An 11,413-nucleotide genomic window follows, 5' to 3' on the forward strand; every position below is an offset into this window, starting at 1 on the left:
TGTGTGGGGGGTGGGGTGGGGGGGGGGGGGTCATTGTGGTGAATTTTTGATGTCGAAAGTACGACAGGTATTGGTACTCCATACTGGTGAGTACTCAAAGAGTGCTAACGGTCTGGAAAATCATCCGATGTATGTCACATAAAAAGTAAATTGAACATTATTGTAAGGCAGCATAACATTCTGCCTGCCCCGTTTGAACATTAACACTATGCGTCCTTAAATCTCGGAGAATAAAACCAAAAGTGCTTGCAGTCAGCGTGGCTTCTTGTGGATGCTAACTCTGAACCCAAAACAGTTCCACAAACACACAAAAATCAATACGGAATGGATGGAGGGATCAATCAAAGTTTCGAATTTGAACACCCAAATGTTGGAGTAAGAGTGAGTGAGCTTTCCGACCATCACCACTAGATGGTGATGCAGACCAGCCGGTGGACAGCAGCCTGCAGCTCCTCCCACAAATTCCACTTGTGCGTCATTGGACTGTGGCCTCCTCTTGCCAAAACAGTATGGAAAAGCCATTCACACCTCTTGACCTTTTCTTTTAAAAGCTTTTCAAATGAGAGACCCCTTCCTCCCCCACCCTTCAACTTTTGCGATGGGGCTCTCCCCGGTTCATCTGCTGGCTTCGGCCTTTGCTTTGCCACAAAAAGGGCCTGCCTGCCGGCGCTCAGATGTTCTCACTCGCCCGCACTTAATATTCACCTGCGACGTGCACGTTTTCTTATTTGCGTACTGTTGACATCAACACAGCCTCGACGCGCGGGCGCATCTGAGGAAGCTGACTAAGGCAATCTATTCTTTCCAGATTCAGTCTGTAATCCCGCCCGGTTACATTTCAACCACCAGTGACAAAAACTCGACAGGAAGCGGGATTAAACCCGACCTGAGCGGTCGTGTCTTCCTTGCACTGATTCCGCCGGGTAGCACTTTCATAAGCGCCCTGTAGCTAAATCAATCCTAATCGAATTAGGAGCGCTGCGCGGGGTTTGCAAGTTAAAGGTGGGGCGTGGGCCTTGAGCTCAGCGAATACAGTACACAGTATGATGAATCATCGATTAGTCACCACGCTTACTTTTTTGAACTACTGGCTCACTTGGTGGCGGCTTAGCGAGAGCGCTGACCTTTTTCGTCGGGGTCGCCGCTTGATTATGAGATGAAGAGCAGTCACGGCATCGTTGCGCCAGATCATCTTCACCTTGCTTCTGCTCTTTTTTCCCCTTTCACCTTTGTCTGTTTCAGGAGAAAAAACAAAACACGTCAAGTGCACAGCCTCTAGCTTCTTCAACAGACTCTCTCTCTCATTCGCTGATGTGGCCGAAAACTTGATCATTCAAATACACTGCATGACTTTCTGACAAAACTAAGTTGGCAAAATGCACAGCTGTCGAGTGTCCATCTTCCGGAAAGGCAATGGCAGGAAAGCATGAATAAAGATGCTTGTTCTTGTCACATTGCCATTTTAAGATAAGGCACCCCACCACTTAGTCTGATCACCTGGCAAATGGAAAATCCCTGCCTCGGCCTGCAGAGAAGCTCCGCTTTCAACGCTTTTGATCACAGCGCGACGATTGACCTTGATTTTTAATCCCCATGATCCCCTCATTAAGGGGCAAAAAAAAAAAAAAAGTGCAAGGGCCAAACCGTGCGCTCATTTTAAACTGCGCCTTGAGTCTTTCGGCTAATTTGAATCTGAACGCAGACTGGATCTATGTCATGAATTGAAAGAAAAAAGGGAGCTCCTGCTGGGTTCTATTGTGCCAGAATAAATCAGCTCTGGAGGGGAACCAGTGTGTAATTTTAGGTGAAGAACTGCTCTCTAAGCATTCCCAATTAGGGTCCTTGTGCGGCAATCTTTCAATACGCTCAGCTCCTCCGTTTGGTTCCTGCTTCTGAAAAATGACTCTCGCAATACAGTAGAATTTCTAAATTGGGCACCAAGAAAAAAATGGTGTGTATAGAGTTCATACTCCATTACCTTATGCCTCAAAATTCAAACTAAAAAAAATGTTTACGATGTATGCTAACCCCCCGGCCCCCCCACCCCCAACAAAAAAATCTGCCAATTTATTAAACTGCCACTACTTGGACTCAGCCTGAAAGGGTAAATTTTCTACGTTTGTGGCCCTTTTCACTCGTTATTGTCTGAAAAGAACCAGACTTTCAATCTTGAGGCGGCAGAGTGACGCACAGCTCCCGCAGAGTGAGGAAGGAGGCGCACTTTCGAAACACTTCTCGGATCGCTCAAGAGAGTTAATCGATTGTCTAATTGGTTGATACTGTGTGAAGATAAGACGACGTGGTCTGGGAGAATTTACCCGACAACGATGATACATTTTAAAAAACAAACGGAACCGGTGTGGTGATCCGTTGTTTTGGGGAGACCGAACGGCACCTTTCACTGAGCCCGATTAGAACGCCCTGAAAGATCTGTCCACCCTGACGGTAATATGGCTCCCATTTGTTGATAGCAGTTGCATGAAACGGCCTTCGGTCCACCCTGTCAGCTGCTCTCTGCGGAGTCAATAAATGTTACAACACAGAGCCCAAGTGTTGCACCTCCGCTCAGGCTCAGCAGTCTGCCGGGCCTTCCTGTCAGAGGCAAAAACAAACAAACGAACAAAAAAGACCGCTTCTGCTCCACGCTGTCGATTCTCAAGGCTTAACCTCTCGCTTCTAAGTTGTGTGACTGACAATATTGGCGCATCGCCGTAAAGATTATCGGGGAGGAGGTTGGCAACCCAAAGACGGTTAATGTTAATGACTTGACCTGTTCAAACAGCTCGTAAGATATCCATACGAGAAATGCGCCCTTTTATTTATTTTTTTGCTGGATTGTCTCCTCACGAGGTTGCTTGGCAACCGGTAAAAGACTGCCCCTGGAAACGGAGAGGCCCAGAGCAGACGAGATGTAAAATGCTCATTAGCAAGCGAGGGAGGGTTTTTTTTTTTTTTTGATTCATTGTCATCAGACCAAAAGGCTACACCCGGCGACACAATAGTCAATCGCCATTACTCGTTTTTAATACGCCAGCTGTCGACGGACGCCCCTAATGAATGGCGTGCTTGGAGAGATGATTGAAGGTGCAATTGTGCTCTTTGGTTCACAATTGGACAGCAAAATTTGCCACTGGCTGGTGAATTTAGTGTCAGTTTCACGTCAAAATCCATTGGAATGCTTTGCAGACAAAAGCAGTTTGATCACCTAGCAGCCAGAGGAACATTAAGACATTAATATTAAGATTAAGATATCCTTTTATTTGTCCCACACTGGGGAAATGTACAGTCTACACTCTTCTCCAATGCCAACACATCATGGCAGCGTTCTGGCTCCACACCGCGAGAGAATAAAAAAAAACGATGTGAATTCAAATACCTCCGTGTTTTTGAAGGTGCCTTTAAATGGTTACAAGTCAGGTTACGAATCCACCACAATGTCGAGATTAACTTGCACATCTGAGCCACGTGACTCTTTGTTCGACATCTCGTGCTTTAAGTCCTCCAGACATGCGATAACGAGCTTCTCCCACTTGCGAACGACCTCGCGCACGACGTGAAACGCCAAAGAGCATCTACGCCACTCGCTGGGGTCACAGCCTCCCCGCGTCACCCGGTTGAATTTTAATCACGCGGCCATCTGCCTCTCTGTGTGTTTGCCTTGATCCGCGCCCGCCGACCGGCAGGAATTAGGAGCCATTGACGTAAGAGGGACGGGAGTTTCCTCGCTTAACGGGTTTACTCAGCTACGTCAGCGCCAACACTTTTACCCCCCGAAGCACGTGAGGGTCACTCACACTGCGAGCCGGCGTAACATGATCCTTAAGCCCTGGTACTGATGACCAAAAATGTGTTAGCATGTAGTCAAATATTGATTTGATCGGTGGTTCAAAAACCGGGATCCAGGAGGGTTTTAATTCGCAGTAAATTATGCTCTGCCTGTATCTCTGTTTCAAATTAATGGTCTGCTCATAATCTGTTTCACCCTACCATAAAAACAATCATTTGTGTATTTTTTTTTTTTTTAAAGAGCACTCATTAACTTTTATAATACAGAAATACTGGTTGACATGAAGGAGAACTTCACAACTGTTCAGTAGGCGTCAGTAATTTTAGTCGCTTTTCACAGAGGATAAATAATATATGTCTGTGAGTATTGTTATATTTCCTGTCAAATACGTCATAGTCATGAATCTTATTTGAACTTTCCCTTTCGGCAATCTCAAAGTAATACAGCGTAAAATATGTTTTTAAAAAAAAAAGTTGTGAGTGTGAGCAGGCAACAGCGCCTCCTACCGCACCGGGGGATCCTTGCAGCATGCGACATGTTCTTGGGGCGAAACGCTGGGCTAGCTCACCATCCATGTCATTTGAGGAACGGGAACCTGATCTGCGTGAAACAGGACCAATTATAAATGACACCTGCAAATCATATTTCAATCAAATCTTAGTAGCGTGCATACAGTCAAAGCTCAGATAAACTCGAGTCTATAATCTGTACTCATTTCATAAATCAGTACATTCCTCAAGTGCTAATTAAATGGCAACTGTCCATTTAAATACCCAAATAACCAAGAGCATTAGTACACAATGACAATAGATCACAGTCATTTGAGCGAGGGCTGGGGGGGGGGGGGTAACCAAAGTAGCATCATTTATGTGTTCAACATAAATCAAAGCATCCCAGGACAATTTGAGTTCTATCTCCATATCTGGAGCTAGCGGCTAGCATACTAATCCAAACAATTGCATGGACTCACAAGTTCCCTCCCTATTTTCTAAGCAACCAGCAACGCGGCGAACAAAAACGCCTGCGGTAGAGTCGCCAAGGAGTTGAGAGCATACCAGTCGGGTCGAAAAAGTGGGCGAAAAGAGCACTTTGGAAGCAGCGACCTGCAAAAGTTCCCAAGGGGACGTCGACCACACGTGACGTCGCCAAGATGCGCCGGTGTGCGCCTCGCGCTGTCAATTCACAAGGCGATAGAAATGTTCACGTCAAGTATTCAAGAAATGAAAGGACACGCTACAATAAAGTATCAGATACCATAATATCTATAAGAAGAAATTGACAAAAATCGCCAAGGTTACACGAACTCCGATTGAGTTAGACAAACTCTTAATTCATTCGTTCATTTGCCGTTATTTTTCGCCTACACCTAACGAGAAGACGAAAACGTCTAATACGTCGGCTATTGTCTATTGTTAAACACATTGCGCCAGTTCTTGTTTGTTAAAAAATACACGGGAAGAAGAAAAAAGTAATCGCATATTAAATCATAACTGCAATACTGTAGGAGATCGCAAAATCGTTCATCTCTACCTTACACATTTTAATCCCGATTGAGAAGAAAAAAAAACCCTGCTCGACATTATGCAGTACACATGGACAATTATAGAGTAAAACAAAAAATGAATTCGAAAATGATCAATTTTCACATTTCTATAAAATGCAAATTTAGAAGTAACCTGACGTAGTATCCGATTAATATCCCTCAACATAACTAAAATCAATGTGAATGTATCGTTTCATCATCGGGGTGTGTGACTAAGACAAATGCAATTTAGTGTCATCACACTAAAGCACCAGAGCCTGCAGGGCTTTTCCATTGCTGCCCTTGCTCTTCAATCCAGTCCGGCATGTGAGGAGAAAGTCTGTCCCGTGGCCCTACGCCGCCATCGGTGTCCGTGGCAGGCGAGTCGAGTGAGAGCGTTGCCCTCCTGCTGTCGCGGGGTCAGGAGCATCGTTAGCCCTTGTGCCAAGTTGGGACCTGTGACGCACTCGCACCCGCTGTTGCAATCTGGAGGAAACCCGAGCTGATCAGTGCCGCCCTAAGCTCGTCTAAGGATCACGGGAGGGCCGGGCGGCGGCCGGAGGGGAAGCCTGAGGGGATTGACGACGACCATGATGATGATGATGATGATGAGGCGAGGAGAAGAAAGGGCACTGAGAGCACGTTGGGGTGGGGGGGACGAGATGGAAGGAGGCAGTTATGAACAGCCGCAGGCAATGGACATTACTCAGAAAATTGTAACAGCTACATTTCTCAGCTAACCTTTAGGAAGAATGAAGAAAAATACACAATATGGAAAATGTATCTGGACTGCCTGGCGTTCGCGCCGTCTTTTTAAAGATTAAATCGACATGGGAATTGAACCATTCAAATAAGTCTGAAAATAACAGCCGATGCTTACTTGTGGTGGGAGTTCCGTTTGAAAGAACGTTTGGGTTCAAGCCCTGTTGGACAAAAAGACAATCAAAAAAACAACAGAAGTGGGCAAAAGAAATGGCACCTGAGGAACTCCTACCCCTCACGCCTACGGGACGTGTCGTCGGAGCCTTTTCTGACAATTTTCCTTCCTTACATGCAGAGCATGAAAAACACATTGAGAGTTTGCATTCTCGACTTGTCTTTCTTCAAAGAGAGACAGACGGACGGACGGACATGACATCCCCGAGGAGTTCCACGTGGCTCAATCCTTTGCCCACTTCTTTCCTCCCTCAGTGTCGTTCAGCTTTGCCGACGAGATGCCAGAAAGCTAAAAGAGAAAGACGAGCTCTGTGATGTGTTGTCATCTTGTAGGTCAGTTTCTGTGTGGGAACAAACGCTGCGAGAAGCAGGACGGCCTGAAAAGCTGGGAGGTGAACTTTGCCTATGTAGAACAGGGCGAGAAGAGGAATGCGTTGGTCAAACTGCGTAAGTTCCACAGATCAATATTTATGGAAAAAACAAGTGTGTGTGCGGATTTGCGCGTGGGTTGCCTTTTCCAAGAGCCGGCCGGCTCATAATGATCGTCCTTCAGGTATGATACAGCAGAAAATCCTGTTAGAAGAATGACATTAACTGGACGACCCACCGGTCCCAGACGGCGCAGACATCACGCACTCGATGACAATCTTTTCACAAGCTCATTCGTCAACCAAAACTAAAATAGATTCTCACATACGTTCATGAAACGAAAACGATTCCCGAGCGTGAATCTGATTTGCCGTACGTTTTTTTTGAAACAAAATGCCTTTTTTTTTCCCTTTTGTAAGACCGCTTTCATCTCATACAATGACATACAAATGTGCACATGACATCACATGACTTCGACACATCCATCACCATATAAATCGCAACTGACTGAAAAAGGTGAACTGGGGGTCTGACGCGGCTCATTTCTTTGGCCACTTGTCTGTTGCGTGAGATTGCCTTTTTGTCTTCCAGGACTTTGCCCGGAATGTTCTTACAAACTCAACTACCACCACAAGTAAGCATCGCCTTTGAGACATTCTTCATTTTTCGACAAGTCACATTTTCGGTCACCGCGTTTCCCTTTCCAGACGCAAAGAGGCCAAAGCCAAAAAGACGACGGCCCGAGAAGAGAACCGAGAGCCACCCCGGAAGATGAAGAAAAAGACAAAGAAGAGATCGGCGTCACGCTCCAAGAAGCACAAACGCCAGGGGCGCGGGGGTAACAACCGCCCCTCTCCGAAAAAAATGGCCACTTTTCATTTTGTTTGCTTTTCCAAAGCGACTCCCCGCTGATTGAGACCTACTCCTGTCTTCTCTCAGATCGATCCGCTTCCTCAAGCAGCTCGGAGGAGTGGCAGGGCAAAGGTAAACAAAGGCGCTCCCGAGCACATCTGCGCAGGCGTTTGTCATCTTCTCAGACAGACGGTGGATGATACGCGCCGCTCGCGGGCCTGCGGGCAGGCACACTCCTTCAAAATTGTTTGGAGTGAAAACAGCCTGCAAACAAGCCCTTCTGGAAAACGCCGGCCACGAGCCCGCGGCCGGCCGTGCCTGCTTTTTCTCAACTGTCTAGAGACACTCCCGTTTCCAAGATTGTGTTTCCGGTGGCCTGAACTAACGGCCCGCACTCAAAAGAGATTTATGCTTAACCCTTACGCATGCATGCCATTTTTTTTTTTTTGGACAAATCATCACCGCCTCTCAAATCCACGCCTGACTTGAACGCCTACACTTTGCAGACTCCGAAGCGGCGGACGAGCCCGAGTGTCAATCCGAGTCGGACCACTGGCGAGGACCCACCCCAGCCGTGGAGGAAAAGTCAAGGTGAGGCATTCGAGTTCACGTTTAAAACGACCCCCGCTAAGCCACCGTAATCCAATCGCACAAGGTGTGGCGTGCCGAGCGGGTACGGGACCACCCTCAATGACGGAAAAGTCTCAATACCTTCTTGACCTTCTGGAGTTGACTGCTAATTTGTTGTTTTGATTTTTTATTTTTTTTTTTATGTGTGTTAACTGTATTTTTGTAAGTCAAGCACTCTTTGTGAAAAGTGCTCCATGAACGTGCGCTACATTTTGATGTATTCTCTCCCCTTCAGGGAGGAAGAGTTTGATGACTACTTTGAAGACTTGTTCCTCTAAACGCCGACGCGGCCCGCCTCCGCTGAGATTCAAGGCTTTCTGTGTTGTTGACTAGTGCCGAAATAAACCCATTTCAACGTCATCTCAGTTTTCCGTCTTGGCACTGCTATCGTGACATGGAATTCAGCTTCACATGAGCATGTTAGCATTGGTCCAATTTGACCGAGCGCAGACGGTTGCCGGCAAGAAAACCTTTGGACAGCACGGTAACATGACTGCACTATTTTTAGAATGGGAACATTTCTGGCGGCTCGCTTTTTTTGTCGACTATCTCAGAACGACGACGGCGTCGCCTTACGGGATGGCGAACGCGGCCAGACAACGTTGAATCAGGCGGGGAGATCAGAAGCAATCCGCTGATCCTCTTTGGTGCCGGGCTCATCCAGCTTTGGAGCCTCTAAGATCCCCGCACGATATGCGACCTAAGAAGGAACGCTTGTTTGTGCTAAGCCCCACCGATTGGGGCTCGGGGTCGGGGCGTTTGCCTCATTCTTTGTGCAACCTTGACGTGCCTCAGTGTGCGTCATGAAGCGACACCTACAACTCCCTGCAGCTGTTTTATTTGCTGTTAAATCTCACGAACGACAGGTCCACGCAAAAAGTGGAGCCATGATGGGGAGTCATGCCATTTTAGACGCATGCCTCTTTGGCTCCTTAAGAAGCAGGGGGAAGTGCTTTCCAGGTAGGTGTAAAGCTCCCCTGATTGGATTAGGAACATTTGATTGATGTTGATTCGAGGTGAAAACATTGCGTAAGAAGAGGAAGAGGAGGAAGCTTCGGGGAAAGTGCAGGGCGACCCAGTTACGGCACCCAGGCAGGGATTGCGCCACCGAAACCGAACTTTGACCTGATCAGTAACACGATGCGCCTGTCACATAATCAACAGGACATATCGATAAGGCGTGGCTAGTCAACCCCCCCTCCCCTCTCCCTCCACAGCGGCGGTCTCCAATCTTTTTGGTGTCACGGACCAACTGAGACAAGTACAAGTTGTTCGCCGACCGACCGGCAACCATTTTTTCCCGTTGCTTTTAAGTTGCCAATTGTAAAGCTCTGCTACTAACAACAAAGATAATTAGAGTAATTCAACATTTTATTCACATCTTTTTTCCATTCATTTTAAACAGTGTTATTCTACTGTACAACAAATGCAGAATCAAATCAAATAACAGAACGACTAAGAAATGGACCAATCAGGAAGAATAATGACGCCCTGCTACTTGCAAACGGGACCGTGCTGTGCCCCAAACGACACGATCGATTGCTGCGTTCATCCGGTCGCTGCCGGCTACTGATGAGCGGCTAAATTGCTAAAGTTTACGTGGGCAGGCTCTGCAAACTCTGCTCGCCTTTTTTTTGGGGGGGTTTTTGCTCCGATTGGCTCGAGTCGCCCACGTTTCCGCCACGTCTGATGGAGCAAATATGCTCACAGAACAGCTCGCAGGTCTGTCGATGTGCCCGGTACCGGTGGTTGGGGACCCTATGGGATTGCCGCTTTCTCTTTTCTTATACAGGAGATGCAAAAAGGCTGGTGGTTTTTTTTTGTTTTTTTTTTTTTTAATTACATCTGAAATCCATTTCACATCTCAGTTATTTTTAGACAAACTGTACTGCTTTGTTCAAGTAAAGTCATGCAGGCAAAGGATTTATGTGGATTTTTGCCATCGAAATCATATCATGTCATCAGAGATAAAGGCTGACATGTTCTGGGTGTTTTGCATTGGGCCTTGGAAAGACAGCACAAGTAAAACAATTATTTTTGTCATCCGCTGGAGGTGGAAATAGAGCACAATATTTTGATAGCGATAAATAACATGTTGGTTACACTCGGATGTTTCAAACTTTTCTTTGATAGTGGTCAATCATACAAACTGCGCATCTGTGCAACGACTCAACGTGCTAATTGGCCAGCAAGCATAAACAGGATAACGTCCATGGATGCCGTTCGAAGAAGAAGAAGAGGTTTCTCCTGAGAAAAAAATGATTCCATCGTCCGACTTGTCCTGAAAGTTCTCCTATTGTTCATCATTGTTTTTGGAAATTTGCCTCCTTGGGTTGCTAATCCGGATGGAACTAGGTGAGACTTAAAAAAAAAAAAAAAAAAAAAAAATGTGGTCGAGAAGAAACCGGTAAGTTGGAAGTACTGCTTATAGATCCAAAGAGAAGGTTGAACCAGTCCAGCTGTAGTCCGTATCTGAGCATTGCGATGTAGAATTTAGCAGATTGTGCACGTTTTTGACTTCCCGTCACCACCACCAGCTAGGCAAAAAAAAAAAGAAAAAAGAAAATAAGCATTTTTTTTCCTAAAGATTTTTTTTTTCTTTTGAGTAACATTGTCCAAGAATGTTAACGCTTTTGTGGCAAGATGACATTTTTTTTTAATGCTACATTAAGGGAACGTGAATAGAATATAAACCAAGCAGGGCAGCGGAGGGCGCGGAGGTCTGCATTCCCGAGTTAATTGGTGGAGCCCGGGTTTCAAAGCAAACACAGCGAGGTGACATTTAGCTGTTTTTATATATATATATATTTTGTCTCCCTGATCTGAACATTCTCTGTATCATAAATATTTCTCTTGAAAAAATAGCCAAGTGGACGCTACCTCTGCGGGCTTCCTCCTCCTCCAGTTTCTTCTTCTCGTCCTCGATGGCCTTCATCTTGGCGTTGTACACCTCGGCCTGCTCGTTCCAGTGGGCGCGGTTGTTGTTGAGGCCGTCAAACATGGGCGTGATCTCCTTGTGGAAGCGGGAAAACTCCTGACAACATGGACGGAGATTGACTTTTAGTTCCCGGTGGAGAGCCCCGCCGCTCCCCCATCCCCACCACGACGCCTGTGCGGTCTTGTCCAAATACTTTTGTGATTGACAAATGGTTCGAGTTTTTTGTTTTGTTTTTTGAACAAGTGGCACCTTACCATGGGTAAAATGTTCAAATTCTGCATTGGGTGGGAGTGATGAGGCTCCCCGCGACTTTTTTGCGCAAATAGCTTTTCTGCCTTCTATCGCGGCCTTCTCGCTACACGACGCCACCGCCGCCAAC

The 11,413-nt window shown here is 46.4% G+C and overlaps 2 protein-coding genes and 1 long non-coding RNA gene across 7 annotated transcripts in view; 1 reads left to right on the top strand and 2 right to left on the bottom strand.

Moving 5' to 3' along the window:
* Nucleotides 1-4,919, bottom strand: part of lgi1b (leucine-rich, glioma inactivated 1b) — a 14,777-nt gene extending 9,858 nt beyond the window's left edge. The window contains exons 1-4 of one of the 5 annotated variants that reach the window (XM_019883348.1): nucleotides 4,843-4,919; nucleotides 4,299-4,387; nucleotides 2,396-2,514; nucleotides 1,125-1,233 (exon numbers count right to left, since the gene is read on the bottom strand). The gene's annotated coding sequence lies outside the window, so the exon portion shown is untranslated. Of the gene's footprint in view, nucleotides 1-1,096; nucleotides 1,234-2,395; nucleotides 3,176-4,298; nucleotides 4,388-4,757; nucleotides 4,810-4,842 lie in introns of those variants that run through there. The other 4 variants (XM_019883349.1, XM_019883350.1, XM_019883352.1 and 1 more) reach the window with 4 other exon arrangements.
* fra10ac1 (FRA10A associated CGG repeat 1) overlaps nucleotides 1-8,456 on the top strand; it is an 11,553-nt gene extending 3,097 nt beyond the window's left edge. The window contains exons 9-14 of the mRNA XM_019883357.1: nucleotides 6,579-6,692; nucleotides 7,206-7,248; nucleotides 7,322-7,452; nucleotides 7,554-7,598; nucleotides 7,973-8,057; nucleotides 8,332-8,456. Of these exons, the coding sequence (XP_019738916.1) occupies nucleotides 6,579-6,692; nucleotides 7,206-7,248; nucleotides 7,322-7,452; nucleotides 7,554-7,598; nucleotides 7,973-8,057; nucleotides 8,332-8,374 (461 nt within the window). The 3' untranslated portion in view covers nucleotides 8,375-8,456. The remainder of the gene's footprint in view (nucleotides 1-6,578; nucleotides 6,693-7,205; nucleotides 7,249-7,321; nucleotides 7,453-7,553; nucleotides 7,599-7,972; nucleotides 8,058-8,331) is intronic.
* A 1,290-nt stretch (nucleotides 8,457-9,746) lies between these two features.
* On the bottom strand, nucleotides 9,747-11,132 carry LOC109523902 (uncharacterized). Its single transcript, XR_002169869.1, has 2 exons — nucleotides 10,977-11,132; nucleotides 9,747-10,633 (listed from the first exon to the last, which is right to left on the bottom strand). It is a non-coding gene; the product is annotated as an uncharacterized LOC109523902 (long non-coding RNA).
* Nucleotides 11,133-11,413: the final 281 nt, after the last annotated feature.

The sequence above is a fragment of the Hippocampus comes genome, unplaced genomic scaffold (genome assembly GCF_001891065.2).
Source record: "Hippocampus comes isolate QL1 unplaced genomic scaffold, H_comes_QL1_v1.1 scaffold367, whole genome shotgun sequence".
Taxonomy (NCBI): domain Eukaryota; kingdom Metazoa; phylum Chordata; class Actinopteri; order Syngnathiformes; family Syngnathidae; genus Hippocampus; species Hippocampus comes.